General features: G+C 38.0%; 1 protein-coding gene across 1 annotated transcript in view; it reads right to left on the bottom strand.

Moving 5' to 3' along the window:
* Positions 1-20235, bottom strand: part of ATP9B (ATPase phospholipid transporting 9B (putative)) — a 292171-nt gene that overhangs the window by 83661 nt on the left and 188275 nt on the right. The window contains exon 12 of the mRNA XM_065397949.1: positions 10536-10696. Coding sequence (XP_065254021.1) covers positions 10536-10696 — 161 coding nt within the window. The remainder of the gene's footprint in view (positions 1-10535; positions 10697-20235) is intronic.

Raw genomic sequence — 20235 nt, 5'->3', positions numbered from 1 at the left:
TGTTGATTGGGGTGTGGGAGTCTTGATCAGGAGAAAAAACTGCCTGTGGATCAGTTTCCTCCTCACTGGAGGAAGGTTGTTCTGATCCTGAGTCATGCACTGGAGAAAAACAGGCAGTCATCAGGGGAGACTGCAGAGTAGGTGACACCGATAGATCTGCTGTCTGAGTAAATTGAAGAGGTGAGGCTCCTGCATGAGGTGAAAACTGTGGAGGAGGAAGTTGCCCTGAGGGAACATTCCTCTGAGCAGGGGTTTTGCCTTTGATCTCCCTGTCAGTCTGTGCCGCGGTTGCCGGTGCCGTGGTAGGTGCCGGGGGGGGCAACATCAGCCTGCTGAGGGTCAGCCAGGGCGGGAAATGTCGGCACCGCGTCCATCTCGGTGCCGAACGGTGCCATAAACGAGGCAGGCAGCTGAAAGCCTGAAGCCTCGGCACCGGAGCCTCGCGCCGCCGCCGCAACCTGAGGCGGCTTTCGTGCGGTGCCTGAGGAGCCCGGCTCTTCAAAAGTGCTGAGGCGAGGAAACACAGGCAGGGAAACTGTTGACCTGCCTGAGGCACTTTTGTGCCTCACCAACTTCCTTGTTGGAGAGGGCTGCCCCTTCTTTGAAGTTTTCTTCAGGTTTTTTGAAGCAGGGGGGCTGTGTCGGGCAGTAGAGCCGGAGTCGGCGCCTGGGTCTGAAACTGACCCGATAGACTTCTGCAGGAGGAGCAGTTTCAATTTGAGCTCCCTGTCCTTTCGTGCCCTGGAACTGAGTTTGGTACAGTGGGCACATTTTTGGGGAATGTGTGTTTTCCCCAGGCATTTTATACAAAGAGAATGGCCATCAGAGAGTGGGATAGCATCCTTGCACGTAGAGCAGCGCTTAAAGCCTGTGGAGCCAGGCATGGTAGAAGCGGCTGCGGCTGAGAGAATTTTTTTTTTACAGATAAAGAACTAATAAACTAGACTAACAAGAACTGACAACAAACTAACTACTATAACAGGTAATTGTAAGAAAGTGAAGGATTTCCTAACGAGTCTGCTGAGCTCCGTATCAGGCCGGGGACAGTAGAGAAGGAACTGAGGAGATTGGCCACGCATGCGTACTATTATCCTAGACTCACAGCGGGGGGCAGCCTCTGCGCATGCGTGGCCAGTACGAGTACTGCTACGAAAAATCTCCGAGCGAAGGCGCAGGGACGCACCAACACCTGGAGTGGAGCACCCACAGGGACATCTCTCGAAGAAGAAACTTCAGTTTCTGCTGCTGTTGAGGCCAACCCCCCCCCCCCCAAAAAAGGATATCAGGCAACTTTGAATCCAGTCAATGATTCAAACACTAGCTTGTTAAATTCCAAGAAGGTGCATTTCACACTATACTTTCTATAGCAGAAGGTGGGGGTGGAGTGAAATACTGAGCCCAGAGAATACAGTCTCTTTGTCACTTACATCTCTTTGTAAAACAGCCTCTACCTGGTCCTCAAACTTTTTTGGGTGTATTTTATGGTATCTTCTTAATAGTATCCAAGTGTAATTATGCACACTTACAAGTATCTATTCATGAGGCAGCAGCTGCCCTGAAGGCTGCCGAGACCAGATGCCAGGCCAACTTAACACTGTTTTGAAATACCTTCTATGCCTCATGACTCCACTCTTGGAGAACAGGCTCAGAGCATGAACTTTCTTCTACAATTTGAGTCATGGCTGTGTTGACCTGAAAATCTTTCAAAGTGGCATCTGAGGACTGGTAAACTCTGAAGAAGTCAGTCCCACCTCTGAAGCTCAAGATTCTGTGGTGCCAACAATTTGGTCAGTCTTTACTGCGCCATAGCTGCATCAAGTTCTCACCATGGAAGAATTGGTAAGCTGATAAACAGTTCTTAGGGATGAATACTAGGGGCTGGGGACAGATAGTTCTTAATGGAAGGTCCTTAACTCTGGAATCCCCACTGGCCTGACAAAACTTGACTTTATCCATCTTCAGGGCATTATTCAATATACATATGGTACACATATTATAGTTTTTGCCTGATTGGTTGGGAAGGGCAAAAACTATAATACCCCTTTTATTATGGCAAGTCTAACTTACTTAATGGTTGTAATATTAAATTCTGTGGGTTTTTTTTAATTGTATGTATGCCCAGACTGTGGTGATTTCCTCTAGCAAATGAAATATAAACACAAAGAAGTACTACAAATTGATAGTGGAAAGAAATTAAGAAACATGCCCTGCTCTCTGTAATTTTAGAATCTCTCCTATCAGAATTTGTAACTGAAGGTGTGTGGAAGGAAGTTCCCAACCCCAGATAAAAGGGCAACTAAAGCTCAATGGTACGAATAATGGAAATACCTAAATTAAATTAATCTAACTATAAAATGAATTTAAAAGACTAAAAGAATTAGTTTAATCAACTTAAACCTCACCGTGGTGATGTGCGCCACTGATCAGTCCAAATTAGGTACAGCATAAGTACAAAGTTTTTTAAATTACAAAAGGCAGAATCATATAACACATGGATATTGAAAGGTTTTATCTTCACTTATATTGAATAATCTATATGCCAGCCATGGACCAAACACATTTGGAGCTATTCCACAACTCTAAGCTGCTATTTGTCCTTCTATAGCTGAGTAATGATCACACTTCTGGATAATCTTTTCCCAAGTTTTGCTATTCCAATATTACAAAGGCTACCCAAAAGTCAACTCAATGGGGCATAGGGAACAGAAATAAGAAAATAAAAATAGAATAAAATATAAGAAAGATCATGATATTATAAGGTCTGAACAGCAATGTTTCTTTCCAAAGAAAATGATGTCTCACTATTATATTAATTGTTTTAATATATCAATAAACCAGTGAAGAAACTATTGGTTAAACTTTCAATACTCCCTCACAAGAAGTTACTAAAGAAACTGAGTAGTCATGGGGTGAGACAAAATTGTTATAGATTTGAAAGTGGCTAAACCTCAAGCAGCAGTAGGAATATAAAATCGAATTTAATCATGACAAAAGGTAAACACCAGGTTGCTAAAGACAGTGTTAGGATCTGTGCTGTTTGATATATTTATGATTGTCTGGGAAACAGTGGGTATGTCTACACTACGTGATTACTCTGAATTTACAGAATTTGATTTTTGGCAACCAATTGTATGAAGTCGAGTGCATGCTGCCACAATAAGCACACTAATTCGACGGTGTGCGTCCATGTACCGAGGCTAGCGTCGACTTCTGGAGCGTTGCACTGTGGGTAGCTATCCCATAGTTCCCGCAGTCTCCCCCACCCATTGGAATTCTGGGTTGAGATCCCAATGCCTGATGGGGCCAAAAATTTGTCACGGGTGGTTATGGGTAAATGTCGTCAATCAATCCTCCATCCATGGAAGCAACGGCAGACAATCATTTTGCGCCCTTTTCCCTGGATTGCCCGGGCAGACGCCATAGCACAGCAACCATGGAGCCCGTTCAGCCTTTTTTCACTGTCACCGTGAAAGTCTACTGGATGCTGCTGACAGACGCGGTACTGCAGCGCTACACAGCAGCATCCCCTTGCCTTTGCAAGTTAGCAAAGGCGGTTACCAGCCATACTGTACCGTCTGCTGGTTTGCAAGTTGGCAAAGACGGTTACCAGCCATACTGTACCATCTGCTGCTTTGCAAGTTGGCAAAGACTGTTACCAGTCATACTGGTCATGGGTGCTCCTGGCCAGCCTCGGTGAGGTCAGTCGGGGGCGCCTGGACAAAAATGGGAATGACTCCCTAGGTCATTCTCTTCTTTAAGTTTTGTCTAATGGAGAGTCAGTCCTGCCTAGAATATCAGGCAAGCCTACTAAAGAACCAGAGAGGCAAATGGCCGCTCCGGGTCAGAGCCCCAGACATCCTGCAGAAATGATGAGCTGCATGCCATTCTAGGGAGTGCCCCTACAACAACCCCACCCGTTGCTTCCCTCCACTCCCACCCCTCCCGGGCTACCTTGGCAGTTATGCCCCCATTTGTGTGATGAAGTAATAAAGAATGCATGAATTTGAAACAACACTGACTTTATTGCCTCTGCAAGCAGAGATCAAAGGGGGGAGGGGAGCGCGGCTGGCTTACAGCGAAGTCGAGTGAACCACCATTCTGCACTTGCTCAGCCTATAGCTGAAAATGGGAATCTGTGATAAGCACTAGGATAGAAGCACAGGCAGGACTGAATCTCCATTTGAGCGTGGGCCTTTGGTTGACACTGGTAAAATAAAAAATGTCCCAGGATATGTATGTTGGGGGACAGTTCTAAACGGCAGCTTTATTTTTTTATTTGCAGCAAAATGTAGAGGTCTAAGTATCTGATTGTGAGCCCTGGGAGCAAGGGGTAGGCTGGGGTAGGTGCGACCGCGCGGTGCTGCCGACTGGAAGAGCAGCCTGAGGCAGAAGCTTCCAGCTGGCATGATATTCCAGGCAGGACTGAATCTCCATTACACAAAACTTAAAGAAGAGAATGACCTGGAGTCATTCCCTTTTTTGTCCAGGCGCCCCCGACCGACCTCACCAAGGCCAGCCAGGAGCACCCATGTCTGCCCAGGCGCCCCCTACCGACCTCACCGAGGCCAGCCAGGAGCACCCACGGGACGATGATGACGGTTACCAGTCATACTGCACCGTCTGCCGTCCACAAGGCAAGGCGATGCTGCTGTGTATCGCTGCAGCACTGCGTCTGCCAGCAGCATCCAGTAGACATACGGTGACAGTGAAAAAAGGCGAGAAACGTTTTTTTCCCCATTGCTTTCACCGGGGGAGGATAAGGGGGGCGTGACAACATATACCCTGAACCACCCGCGACAATGTTTTTGACCCTTCAGGCATTGGGAGCTCAACCCAGAATTCAAATGGTTTTCGGAGAGTGTGGGAACTGTGGGATAGCTACAGTTGTCAGTCGCCCCTCCCTCCGTGAGCGTCCATTTGATTCTTTGGCTTTCTGGTACGCTTGTCTCAGCTCCTTAAGTTTCACGCAGCACTGTGTTGAGTCCCTGTTGTGGCCTCTGTCCATCATGGCCTTGGAGATTTTTTCTAATGTTTTGGCATTTCGTCTTTTGGAACGGAGTTCTGATAGAACAGATTCATCTCCCCATATAGAGATCAGATTCAGTATCTCCCGTATGGTCCATGCTGGAGCTCTTTTTTGATTCTGGCTGTGCTGATGAGCTCTGCATGGTCACCTGTGCTGATCAGCGCTGGGCAAACAGGAAATGAAATTCAAAAGTTCGCGGGGATTTTCCTGTCTACCTGGCCAGTGCATCCGAGTTCAGATTGCTGTCCAGAGCGGTCACAATGGTGCACTGTGGGATAGCTCCCGGAGGCCAATACCGTCGAATTGCGGCCACACTAACCCTAATTCGAAATGGCAATGTCGATTTCGGCGCTACTCCCCTCATTGGGGAGGAGTACAGAATTCGATTTTAAGAGCCCTTTATGTTGAAGTAAATGGCTTCGTTGTGTGGACGGGTGCAGGGTTAATCCGATTTAACACTGCTAAATTTGAACTAAACTCATAGTGTAGACCAGGCCAGTATGTACAGTTAGGTGGCAAAGTTTTCAGATGACAAAAGTATTTAGGCTAAAGTCGACTGAGGAACCTCTTGAGACCTAACCAAGTTATTTGAATGGATAATACACTGGAAGATGAAATTCCATGTTGATAAATCCAAAGTTATGCACATTGGAGTGAAAAATGCAAGCTACTCACACATATTGCTGGGTTCTGTACCCAGAGAAGACAAAGACATCATTGTGGACAGCTCTGTGGAAAAACCTAGTCTTAGTGTATGGTGGCCATTAGAACTCAATCAAAATGTGACAATGTATGTTATAAAGAATGGTACAGAAAATATTGAAAATTGCATATAATATACTAATTGGTATACTCTCTCCTAGAAAACTTTTTCCAGTTCTGGCCATCTTATCTCAAATAAGATACAGAAAAAATATAGGAGGGTGGACAAACATGGAGGACAATGAATGGATGCCTGGTGAGACTTTCATATCAGGAGAGATTGTAAGGACAGACTAATGTCAAGAGATGAATAAAATGTAACATAATAAAATCATACAACATAAAGGAGATGTTCCCACAACAGTTCCCAGGTATTCTTAAATTTTCCTCCTTCTGACTAAGTAGCTGAAGCTTACTTAGTTCCATGGCATCTTCAATGGTTATGTCCAATTTCTTGCAAAAGAATTTTGATGCACTTTAACAGGACATTAATTAAACTGGAGTCAAGTGCTGCATGTTGCCATTGCCAAACCATGGAGATATTTGCTGGAGAAACAGGTTATATTGTAGGAAAAATCAAAAATAAAGAAAAGGAAAGACAGGAAGCCCTTGAGCAGCATCTGCAGAGGTTGTTTGCTGTTATGGGCTAATGGGTTTTAAGGCTACCTAATAATGCCACAGCTGCCAGCCACATTATAGACACTGTGTAGTATAGCTGATAACAACCAGTACTACCTACTGCCATTGGGGAAATCATAAATGCTTAAATGCTCACAATGACTCCACAGAAATCTATAATATGTTTTAATGCTCCTCTGCCTGCCTCTGACGTAGCAGGGAGCCTAAAGATATAGTGAAATGCTGACATCTCCCATAAGTTCCACCACCGTATATCAATAGGGATCAGTGAAAAGACTGGATGGCTCCTTCAATGTTGGTCAACGATCTGTCTCCTCTACCCTATTTACCTTTATGTTTTATCTATGTGCCCTTTTCCAAAGACATATGGCCATAAATGATAACCTGCTTAATTGCTGAAGTGGAAAAACCTACTCTAGGCCAGATGAATCAAATACATTTTTTTCATTTAAAGTTTTGCTGAACTCTCTATGTGTATTAACCAATAGAGACACCAGAACAGTTCCCAGTATGAATATATTCTGTTTCTAACAGCCAGCTTTCCCCCCCAACTGATTTCCTTTACCTATGGAGAGGGCTCAATTATTTCCCCCCATATAACTGTTTTAAAAGCATCTCACAGTGAGAGAGAAGACAACTCCTGCCTCTTCATTATCTTTATTCTCGGAATTATGATCCCAGGAGGTTTACAGTTCAAGTACAAGCTTGAGAATAGGTCAATCTTCACCTTCCATGTCTAACATCCTGAGGAGAGGAAGAGAAGTGTAGTGACATTTGAACAACAGTATGATCTGAGCTGTTTATTTTGTTGAGAGAGTGGGTGGTGACCTTATGCAGGGCTGACTCAAGATAAAAAAAAAGTCAGTGTGGGAGTAGATGTGTATGTTGGAGAAGACAGTCTATTCTCTGCTAGATTCCTGTCTGTTCTTCCTTCAGATATCAATATGTCACATCTCAGATCTCAAAAATGTATCTTTCCTGATAGCATTTCTTGTCAGACTATCTCATGTACTTGATATAACTAATCCTATTACACAATCAGAAAAGGTAGTTGAAAATAATTCAAAATAGCATTCAAAGCTATATGCCAGGACAGTATATTGCAAATGGAGAAAATGAAATCTGCTACCTGGTCATGGAAGGAGCAGTTCCTCCTTCCTGGGCTGAGAAAATACAGTTATAACAGGTGCTCCTGCAGGAGTGCAGATGTGACAGAATGCTCCTCTGCAAGCAATCAAGTTACCGCAGAGACACTCTACAGTGCTACTGCAGCACACAAGCTGCTCTTTTACGGAGTGAAGGGGATCAGATCTTGCCCTCAACGGAGCTACTACAAAGTTAAGCCTTATATCAGGGGCTATGCATACCCTGTATGTGCTCCGCTCTAGTTGAGCCTCATCCAGGACCACTCATGCTCACAGAAGAGGGCACAGGGTTAGTACATAAGAATTCAGTATGTTAACAAGCAAACCCCCCAATTTAACCCTATAACAAGATATATCTGCCCTCTATATATTTTTATAACTGTTGGCTTAAAACGAAGGCTCTTGTGGAATAACACTATCTTTTTCCCAGCAGACAACCCCCTATAAACTTCTCCAAACCTTCCTTAGTTTGCATGTTCACAGAGAGATGACAACCTACACCCACAACTTTTAAAGAAATATAGGCACTTTTTGCCTCAATAGGGTAGTTAAAACCCTTCAATATTCAGTAACAGAAAATTAATACATGCCAGACAGTGGCACCTCACAAGAAGTAACAGGGAGTTTTTATACAATCCATCAATAGAAAGATGCCTCTCTTTCCTCCCCCCCCCCCCCAAATTCTTCATTTTAGAGCACTTTCATATAGGAGTTCAAACACTCCCAGTAAAAGGGGGGGGGGGGGGGAAAGCATAGCCAGTGCTCTGCAAAGAAACAAAGCAGGACTTGGGCCTGACAGCAAATCATCATGCTTGGCTGCCAAAATGTTGAAAGATTTCATTTGCCTCTTGTTCCAGAAATGTAGATTTACAGTGAAATGTCAGTTTAATTGTAACCATTAGACAACAAACAACAATTTAACTAGAGAGAGGAGGAGAACTTCTTGGGACATAAATGCTAACTTAACAGGCAAACCAGAAACACTTCAAGGAGTCAATACTTCTGACACTAGGAACAGTAGGTGATGATCAGTGGCAGTGGAGTCGGCACTTAGCTATGAAGGGCTGGTAAGCAAAATGAGGTTCCGGCCGCACTTTCGGAGAGTCTCAGATATGGGTAGAGAGCCTGCTGGTTAATATTTGCATGCATCTTCTGGTTTCAGTGCTTAACTGCACTGAAGTTAGCAGAAATTCTATTTAATTGCTATGTATAGCTTAACTGTGCAGGACACACTGAAAATTGAGGCGCTTATTGGTGAGATAATTTTTTTTGTTTGGCTTAAGGCCACACTTTTTGTGGGCCTCTGCTAATTCTGGAAAAGATCAACTTTATAGATGTATTGAAGATAAACTGAGGATCCTTCCTGGTTTCCTATAAATTCAGTTCCTTGATTAGAGATCAAGGATTTAACAGCAGCAGCTCTGGCATTCTGCAACAGGTTCAAGAGTCTTGGTTTAAAGGATTTGTTCACATACGTAGATGGGTTAATAGTGCACACAATACACACAGAGAACAAATATTTTTGGTTGCATAATAAAGGGACGCTGTCAATAATAAATTTTAGTTTATATACTACTTAAAAGAAACCTCAAATTTCTACTGCTTCCAATATTCTCCTAAAATCTATAAAATACTATTTCCCTATCTAACTGTGCCCCTTTCCATTTGACAAATATATTTAGTCCCCATCTTCATGCACAGTATATTCAAGTACTTTTTTTTTTTTTTTTTTTTTTAAAGAAGTTTCAGCTTTTTTAAAATATACCTCTACCCCAATATAACGCTGTCCTCGGGAGCCAAAAAAATCTTACCACATTATGGGTGAAACCGCGTTATATCGAACATGCTTTGATCTGCCGGAGTGCGCAGCCCCGCCCCGCCCCCCCGGAGCGCTGTTTTACCACGTTATATCCGAATTTGTGTTATATCGGTTCGCGTTATATCAGGGTAGAGGTGTAGATACATTTACCAACTGAGCGTAAAACAGGTCATAGTTGAGAGTCAAACTATTTGAGACTGTTCCAACCATACACATATGTGACCTTACAAAATCCATGACAGGGAGGGGTGCTTTTGGACAAAGATAGGATACCCAGAGGCCCTTCATCTTCTTCCAATACTGCACAGAAAATTCTTTGTTCTCCTTTAAAATACTATGGTATACCAAAACCTGGATTTACCTACTTTTCTGAAAGTTCCCAGGGTAGTGACTATATTTATTTTTGTGTCTTGTATAGCATTGAGTCCATCATTGGTGCTTAAATTAACAAATCATCATCTAAATGGTAACAATTATCTTTATCTTGACTTGACTTATTTCTCATTTCTGCTAACGCAAACTTTATCAGAAAGGGAAAAAATATTCTTAGCTATGTAAAGCTTCTTGTTGCGAGCTTTACATTCTGTAGAACACAAGATTACAAATACTTATGTTCATGTTCTAGTTTATCTGCAGTTTGAATATACTGTACTCATGCTTAATGAACTAATTAATTTAGGAAAAGTTTCTATTTGGTTACAGTATCTAACACTTGTTAAAAAAAGCTCTTGCAAAAGAGCATCTGTATTATACAGCTATTAAGCTATATTCAATATACATTAGTGTAGTAAAAAAAGTTATGTTTTTATTCAGTATTTTAACTAGCAAGACCAGAACACTTTAAATAATTGAAAAGGCATTAGAAATTACAAATGCCAAAATAAATCAAATACTTCATTCAGATACACGTTTTCTAAAACTATATCCTCTGATATACCAAGATTGTATCCTTATTAATACATTTATGCTAGTAAAAGGATTAGATATCCTGATTACTCCTGCAAGATGAAGATTATACAAAAAAATACAACAGTATTGTTTTCTGTAGAGTGATCCTTCAAGAATCAGCAGATTTGTTGGCACCTTCTCCTTCAGCTTCCTGGTAAGATCAATTTCCTTCACAATGAGAACTAAGTATAAATTTCAAGAAAGCCTCATTCAGTGAAATTAGACATCTGTGTTTCTCTCTTGTTCTTATACATACCTGATAGGGATGATATAGGAAAACAGGAGGAGGAACCGAAAAAGGTTGCGGTACCATGGGCCTACAAATCCTTGCAAGGTTACCATAACAATTGAAAGGGCAACTAGAGCCAAAAACAGGGCTTTGGTCAGTTGATTCAGTTCAAGATCCAGTAAACCAACCTAAAGGAAGCAATATAAATCAGTAAATACAAGTTAACCATACATCATTCACATATTGACACCTTATGCAATTATTCAATTAGAAACTAGAAGGCCACTAATACTTATTTGAAATCTGTTTTAATTATGTTCAACTGAATTGGAATAACCAAATCTGAATATTTTCCCACATTTACATGAGACAGAAGTTTTCTGTTTACAGGCCAGTAATACTTCCAACAGTTACAGAGCGAACTGTCCCATAAATGCCTTTTGAGTTACCTTATATCTGACATGGAGACCACCACCTTGTGGGGTGGGAGGGAGTTATTTATTTCTATCACATATGCAGATCAGAATTTCTTTTGCGCAAAACTATTGAATCTACATGATTTCTTTGTAACATGTGCTGTTCATTTGCTGGTGTAAGACCACCAGACTTGGTAGAGTTGAGAATCATAAGTCAGATATGAAGTAATACAAAAGATATGAGAGACATTTTGTAAGCATACAGTACTACTTTAGAAGAAATACCATTTTGGAAATCTAACCTTATTCCATCAATTTTTCCCTGACCTTTTCTTAAAAACATAGTTATTTATTATAAAAAATCCATCTTATTACTAAAGAAGCTTTTCATAAGTATTGAGATAAATAAAAATCAATTTAAAATGGAATGTCTATTGATTGTGATTTAAAATGGCAAAATAGAACCCAGGCTTTCCATAAGTAAAAAAGAAAATATATTCAATCTCTCTGATAAGCATTATCCTAAATAATGTGTCATGCCAGTAGATCTCCCATCAGCTACTATGTTTCTAATGAAAAGATATTTTTAAAACTGTGTAACTAAGATTCCCACTATTCCAATAATGTATATTATATGCTAACTATTTGAGATCCACTTATTTGGATCATCTTTTAGTCAGTAAAATATGTGGGAAAATTATGTCAGCAAGACATGCCTAAGCCCCATTGCAGAGGCCCTTTGATCTTTAGACCCTGCCAGCAAGGACAGTAAAACATAACACTTTCCTAGATAAACAATCTGTAAAGAAACTATTTTTAAATAGTTCTGAAAAATTCCAGCATTCTTGCCTGAGCATGGGCTGTCCCTTCCCTTGAGAACTAGGCAGCTGAAGACCACAGCGGCTGATTTATCAGCTGCATTTAAAAAGCAGCACAACGAGGACAAATATCTTGCAATTTCCGCTGCTTCAACTACTACATAGTTTATGCTTGAATTATTGAGAAAAATAGGTTTTTGGATTAAAATGAAGAAAAATTAAGCCAGGGAAGTAGAGCATGTTTCAAAGCCCAGATCTTTTTGCGTTGACAAAGGCGGTCTAAGTTTCAGGCCTCGCTGAGGATCAGATGAAGTCATTATTCATTCAGTCAAGGAAAAAAGACTCAATTACCTCAACCTAAAGATGCTATCAATGAATGCAAAGTGCATATTTTACTCTATTCATCCAAATCCCATTAAAAAGTGAAAGGAATGATTTAATCTGGCCTTCTAGAGTTGGTCTTTTTTTGTAATAAAATAAAGAATCACTGTCTTGCAATATGCATAACCACTACCTCACTTTTTTTCCTGCATCATAGCAGTGAAAGACTGTAAAAGCCAAGACAAAAACTAACAGAAATGAATACAAAGTTTCTTTTGAAAAAATGCCACTCATAGGACAGAAACATTAAATGTAGTCCACTGCACACTGATATGTAGCTAATTCAAAGCATTAATACCTTTCTAATTGATGAAGACGGATGTGAACATAAGAGTTTGAAATCCAACTACAATGTTGTTGGAACAGTGTTTAAAGCAAGAAGAAAACTTTGAGGTAAAATATTTTTTTCAAGTACACAGTAAAAAAAGTCTTTTCAGGTATAGTGATTGTTATACATTGTTATACAACTTCTCCCGTCCCCACTAGTCTGCACATTACATTAGTGTCATTAGACAATCTTAACATTTCTATTTGCTATCCACAGTGAAATCAACTTTACATGTGATGCCCATTCAAAAGAGGAGGATATATATGGGGAAAAAATGAATTCTTTAAACTGCATACTGCATTCCTCAAAAATTCTCTCCTGGAATTACATATATATAAAACACACTAATGTAAACAGTTTTATACTATAATGTTACTGTACAGTAATTTCTGCAATCAAACTATTCTCTATTTTATTCAGGTCTCACATTTTGAAGAAAAAATAATTAACCAATTTCGTGTTAAATATACTGTAGTGTAGGTGAATTAGGGAAGATCATATTTCAATATATACCTCATCAATTGTGCTTTTATTGAGAGACTTCTAACAAACTACCAATGAAAGAATGAAGCTTTTCATAGTCATAAGAACCTGTTCTGCCCCTAAAATATTCATAACCAGAATAAGTAATTATGGCTAAATAAGAGAAAGGTGAATTAAGTATACTGAGTAATTTTCAACATTTATTACAATTTCCTATATTTGTAAAACAAATTTCTTCTGCTTGTCTTAATATTTGTCCTGTTTGAAATAACTGTGATAACAAAATTAAATACGCCACTGGAAATTTTAATCTCCTAGGGAAAATTTGTACATAATGTCTAAGACAGACACAATAGTTTTGCAAAGGGGCTGCTCTAGGATAATGAACACAATAATTGCTTGTATAATCTAAAATGCTACTAATGGCAACAATCACAAATCCATTTAGCTCCTCTTTAATTTATGTACCAAGTTTTAAATAGCTAATGGTTCTCAGTAAAATAATGGCTTATACCAACAAAAAAGGATAAATATGATATTCTCCTGCTTAAACAAAACAAAACAACCCCCCAATCCATCAGTCTAGTTTTTTATTTTATTTATGTTTGAGTCAATGAAGGAGTAAAGGGTCTAAGCTTCACAATGTAACTTTATAATGGTACATCAGAAAGCAAGAAGGCCCAAGTCACACTACTGCATCAACAAAGTCAACTTATTTTAATTTTTGTGAGAAAGGTTAAAAGTGACAAAAACTTTGATTAAACAAAACAAAAAACAAAGCTGTTTGACATAACAGTCCTGTAAGGTTTAATCTTATGAAAACATTTTTCACAGCTGTTACACTACTTACAGAATAATTCTTCCAATGTGCCTAAATACACAAAAGGATCCTGGACAGTTCCTCACCTATAAAACTTTTTTTTCCAAACAGCACATTTTTGAGATATGTCCTTCTATAAAGTTTATTTCAAAAGTAATTATATTGCAGTCATCAGTCGGCTTCTGGACTAACATCATATTGACTGCAATGAGTTGCATGTTATGTATAGTAGGAACAGATTTGGCCCTCATTTGCATTTCAATAGCTGAAAATGTCCTAACTACTAAAACAGACTCTGAACTGAACACTAAGTTTCATTCAAGAAATAGCTATTGATATTTTTCTTTCTTTACAAACTTAAAAGTAATTACATCTCTACTTTGAAGTAGCAGGAATACCAAGAAAGGCAGATAAATAAAAATGTAGTAATTTCAGACACTTCATTGTACGCTTGCTCATACACAATTTTCCTAATCCACATTTCTCAGCCCCTTTCTTTACATTCTTGGTTAAACAGAAACAAGTTTCTCATTTAGAAAATAGCTGGTATATAGTTATTCATTCTCTCTCTCTCTCTCTCTCACACACAAACACATACACATATACGTATTTTATGTTCATAGTGCACGTCAGACACACATATCTGAAGCACTCTGGTTTATCATACTAGTCATCTGTTAAATAAAAAGGTGTTGGCTTTTTTTAACCATTAGAATGTATTGGTTCAAAAACTTATGCTTGAAAGGCTCCCTAAATAAAATGACAAACCAGAATGTTGCAATCCCATTTGAAATTTTAATATTTGTTATTAAACCTGTATTTACAAATTCAGATTTCAAAGTCTATAAAATGTACTTTTGTTATTAACTGTAATAACTTCAAAAGAACTCCTGTGATTCAGTTCTCATATTGTGCACTTCTTTGTTAAACAAGGGGACACACTGGGTAACCGATTAAAGAAAAAAAAAATCTAAATTTAAGATTGACTCAAGCCAACAAGAAGAAAGGAACTTAAATTTACACATTTTCCCTTAACTCATCTTATTGTGCCCAATTAATACCAAACAGCGTGAAATGGTGTGCATAATATGCTGTGTTCTGCACCAATACCTTCCTTATCTTTTTAATGAGTATGTACAAAATCAAGAGAAAACACGCACATTAAAAAAAAACAAAACAGAAAAATGAAACATTTGAAATACCTAAAATGATCATTTATTGAAGAAAGTTTCTATCAGCCACTGTCTCTGTTTTGTCAGTTTTTAAATCACAGTCCTTTGTTTAATCATTCGGGGGAGCAATGATAAGGCAGAGGAACATTTCCAAAGTGTTGCCAAAGTTATTACGAGTCCTATAGTTTTAGGATCATTTGTCTTTTTGTCTTCATTGGCAAACTACATAAAAATTGGTGAACACTGTACTAGCCTTTATAATAAATAATAATAATAATAATAAATTCTACTCGAGTATATGTTTATAACAAAAGTTCCAGAAAACACCAATATGGATCCTCAAGTGTATTTTGTGTGAATTCTCTTACAAAAACGTGTGTGTCCTTTACATTGTCTTTCACACAATAATTTCATAGTGCCAGCTATTATCTGGAAATGTGCTGAACTGCTTTGTGCTATTTTGAATAGTAAATCATGTGCTTAAAAACCTGAATTTAATAGGCACGCTAAACAGATATGGAGATTTGTAATAGTGCCTTAAAATATTATATGTGTTATCTACTAGAAAATTTGTATCTAGTGAACTACATGCCTTTATTTTGTTACAAAATGTTTTGCATGATTAATTTTTCTATAGCTATACAGAACAAGATAGGTTAATGACAGATTCCTAAAAACAGACATGTTTGTTCCACAAAGGACAATCAATACATTTTAAGAATTAGGCCACTCAGTAGTTGTCAATTTCTGGTTATTTTCTTTTATGTTAATGAGCTATTTTTGTAATCTGCATGATACCTATGTTTGAACTAACTAATAATACAACCATCTCTTTCAAAAATCTATTTCTAGTTTGGTAACAGGTAATATTTATAATTTTGCTCAGGAATCGAAAATACAAGGTTACACATTTCATCCCCTCTCTACCTACCTCAAATTAACATAACCGATTTCTTGTTGTCATATATTCTTAAAGTCAGGCATCTAAATAATTTAAATACAAGTGGCCTGAATTTCAGAGATGCTCAACATTCACTAGTCATATTGACCACAATAGAAGCTCCCTGTGTCTTTTATTTAGATGCCTACATAAGGGATTTAGGTGCCTAAACAAAGGCACCCAAGTTTAAAAATACCAGCCATAGTTTCAATGACTTTTTAAAAATTATTCCTTCTCTTTCAAGTATGTGATATGCTTTATCATAACAGAGTACTGCTTACTCTATGTTCAAGTAAACTGTAGCTTTCACAAAGCAAAAACAAACCAAGGTGAATTAAACCAAAAGAAAGGTAACTCATGCTTATCATACAATGGATTATTAATCTTAATTTTATTCGTTTTCCCATTATTTCTACTACTCTACCCAGCTTGAAAAAAAAAAAGTATCCGCTTTATCCCAAGACATTCCTGAATCTACAATTATCACTTTTAGAAATCAAGCTTTGGTGGTTGATGACTTTGGTTGCATGATTAGTAACATTTTTAACATTAGTAATGCATTTCAATATTTTGCCACAGTACAATGTCTGCCTCAAAGCTTAAAAGGTAAGCAAGCAATTTCCTAAAGGGTTGCCATATCACAGTTTGGTCAGCAGAGGGTGCTCAAGATTGATGCTATCTGCTATCTTTTAGAAAGTCCTCATTTCGTAATACAGTACAAGTTAAACAGCTCTGTTTCTTTACTGGATTACTCATAGGCATATAGTTCTACTACAATGCTGCTAGATCAATGGACAGTATTTTTATTTTACTTTTATATTTGAAACACTACTCAGAGGAACTCTATTTTAATGTAATTTACACTGTGCATTGAAGCTTCATTACATTTCTGTGCTTACACTTTCTTCTAAAAAAAGTTAAAGTTACAACTTAATCGCCACACTTTTACACTGACACAAACAAAAACTCTTCAAGGCATTAGTGAGCAGGTGCTGTGCATTGGTACCCAACATTCTTTAACTACTTTAATGTAATGTAGCTGTTACACACAAGAACAATTGATAAACACGTACACAGAGCATACTGAAAAGATTAATGGTTTCTAAAACTTTTATGTCTATACAGGTCTTTTGCTTTCTTAATAACATGCTATCCTCGATTGTAAGCTATCAATTTTAAATGGTTTTCACAAGACCAGCCATCAATTTTGAATAATTACTTCAATCACCTGAGCCATCTAGTGACATTGGAAACCACAACATTCAGTATAATTTAATGTAATCACAGGGTCAAACATTCATTTTTCAATTTAATCTAATTAAATAAGCGCCACATTTTCAAACTTAATTGTGTAAAGTTAGGCACTTCAATAAAAATGGTCTCATTTTCAGAGTTTCCCATTAAACCCAATGGGCATTGAGGATACTCAAAACCTCTGAAAATCAGGCCACTTTTATCTAGATTCGTAAATACACATTTACATGCCTAACTTTGGAAATCTAAATTGCAAAATTTTGGGCCAAGTTTTGGTTTTTTTGGTAACTTTATATTTACACAGATATTTTATACATATTGTTAACTTCCTCTTGAGCTTCATTTTCACACTATTCAATTATTCAAAACTTTTTTAAAATTCATCATACACATGTACCATCATATACTTAATCAGTTCTCTTAAAAGTAAGAGCAAGGAGCAAGTACGTTAAAGCATATTCAGAAAAGATTACTTTTTTCCAAATACAAGGGGTTAAGTAAGTCAGGGACACACTTAAGAGGCCTGATGATAATATTACACAAGTCAATGGAATTATATAGGTGTGAAACTAGAATTATGAAAATCAGGCCCAAGGTGTAAATTGTTAGAACAGAGTTTAGAATACCTGAATGAATAAAATCAACATAGCAGCTAAATAACTGATATTGATTCCTTTGAAGAAAAACAATATTCTATGTGAGCTCACTCGATTTAATAGAAATATTAGCTAGCTTATTTTTCATTTAAATATTAGACAACACAAATATTATACAACACACACAAGTAACTATGTAGCCTATACTCTCCCAGCATATTCCAAGCCATTACACTAGTTGCTAGTATAAATCTGAGGTAACTTTCTGGAAGACAACAGAGTTATTCTGAATTTACTCCTGAGCTCAAAGTGTTGCATCAAATATTTGTTTTCAGTTTCAGGCTTTGCAAGTAACTTCTATCTTTATATGTAGAAAGTTAAATGCATGGGTTATTCAATGAGGTCAATTCATAAAACCTATAAGAGGCTAATAGTTCTTTCAAAAAAGTCTTTAAAATGAAATTGATCTTTTTTAAAAATCACATACGTTAGAAAAAAGTTTCAGGATCCCCCCCACCTCAAAAAGAAAGGGAGGTGGTAGCAAGCCTTTCCCCCCAGGAGTTACGACTCCTAGATTGAGAACTCCTCACCACCTATATTAACGACACACATATTTGAAAGTTTGTATGCCTATCTAGTGGGTCAGAGTTAAGGTTACCAGAACGTTTGGGGGAAATTTCGTATTAGAATTTCCACACACTACTTTAGAAAAATTATTAATCAAAAAGGAGCCCTAGAAGTTTGGTGTTGGAAACTTTGTGAAAAGTTCCCTGTGCAGCAGGCTCCTTAAGGAAGAGCAGAGGAAGACCTTAACTTTGGTGCATCTACTATGGTTCAGGTGCCCCCATCCTCCACACTTCCTAAAGTACACAAGGGAGAAGCCCAGAAACTACGGACGGACTATTGTTTGCAGGAAAGGAGGTCCCCTTATGCCCACTTTGGAAGTAGGCCACTGGGGAAGCGTGTCACTCCAGCAGGTAGGCATCTTTTATTAAAACCACCTTCTCTCCTGTCTATCAAAAATTTTACAAGTTCGCTTGTGATTATGATTATTTTCTCTATCACCTTCTGTGGCAGAAAAAGAATATTAATGAGTGCAAACAACTTGGCTGTTCTTATTATGAGATTTATTTTAGATCTACCTCTCCTGAAATGCTGAACTGTTTAAAACAAAGTAAATTGCAAGAGAAAAGAAGCTGAAACTAGTTTCCTTAAATTTTCAAAAACTGTAATTTTTAATTCATTCAAACCCTTTGACTACAGAATAGATTAATTTCAAACTTTCCCAGAATCTGAATCCCTACATCAAGAATGAATCAGTAGTATAATTTTTGTTGTGATGCACTTTTGTTTTCATACTTGTCTTTTTCCAGGATTTTGAGAAAAAATTGATTTACCCTCTCCACAAAAAAAATCAAATCTCTAGTGGACTTTATTGCCTTTTTCTGAGTTTTCCATCTTTTGCACATCTTTGTTACTCAAGTAATTATATAAAATATATTTGATGGGGTTTTTTTTAGTACTAGAAACATTAAACTTTCATTCACAGACAAGCATTTCACTTTCTAAATGAAAGTTAGCTACCTAAAAAGACGAAAGGGAATTGGTGAGAATATCAAGATTCTTGCTATGTTTATTAGGAAAAAAGAGCAAAGATAAATCCACGATTATGCCACAAAACCAACTGAAAAGCAAAGTACTGAACATCATAAAGTAGATGTTACCTTTTATGGTAGCATCATCACTTTCAAAGTAGCACAACATGCGCAATCTAAAGAAGTGATCAAAATGACTAAAGCTGTATGTTCTAGATATACTCCAAACAGATTTAAACATCCACTAGTAGATGTGGCAAGTGAAGAAACAGGAGAAACATTAAAGAAGAAATTAAAAGAATCAGCATTGACATTAATACAAGATAGCTGATGGAACATTAAGAAAGTGACCTAATAATGGATACAAGCATCTATACATGGAAAATGCATCCAGGTTTACTGCTGCTGAGTTTACATTTCAAAGAAGACCAAAGAATAGTGTGTCCCCAAGTTGCTGAAGATGCCATCCAAGAAGGCAGAGAAAAGTATGACAAGGAGATTTGTAAGTCAGCATTTTGTTGTGAAAAAGACAAATATGATCATATGATGTATTAGGTGAGCATTTCCAGTAGAGATAGAAAAGTACTAATGCCGTTATACAAGGCACTGGTAAGACCTAATTTGAAATATTGTATACAATTCTGGTCACCCATGTACAAGGAATATGAATTTAAACTGGAACAGATACAGAGAAGATCTGCTAAGATGATCAGGGGAATGGAAGGCCTATCCTATGAGAGGAGATGGGACAAACTCGTCTAGTTTAGTCTAGCAAAAAAAGCCAAGATGGGATAGGATTGTCCTCCTTTATTAATATATTACAGGGGTAAATACCAAGGAGACTGAAGAGCTATTTAACCTACAAGACAATGTTGGAACAATAAAAAATGGATATAAACTGCCCATGAACAAATTCAGTCTGGA

Source organism: Emys orbicularis, chromosome 2 (genome assembly GCF_028017835.1).
Source record: "Emys orbicularis isolate rEmyOrb1 chromosome 2, rEmyOrb1.hap1, whole genome shotgun sequence".
In the NCBI taxonomy this organism is placed as follows: Eukaryota; Metazoa; Chordata; order Testudines; family Emydidae; genus Emys; species Emys orbicularis.
This window is presented reverse-complemented; position numbering and strand designations above follow the sequence as displayed.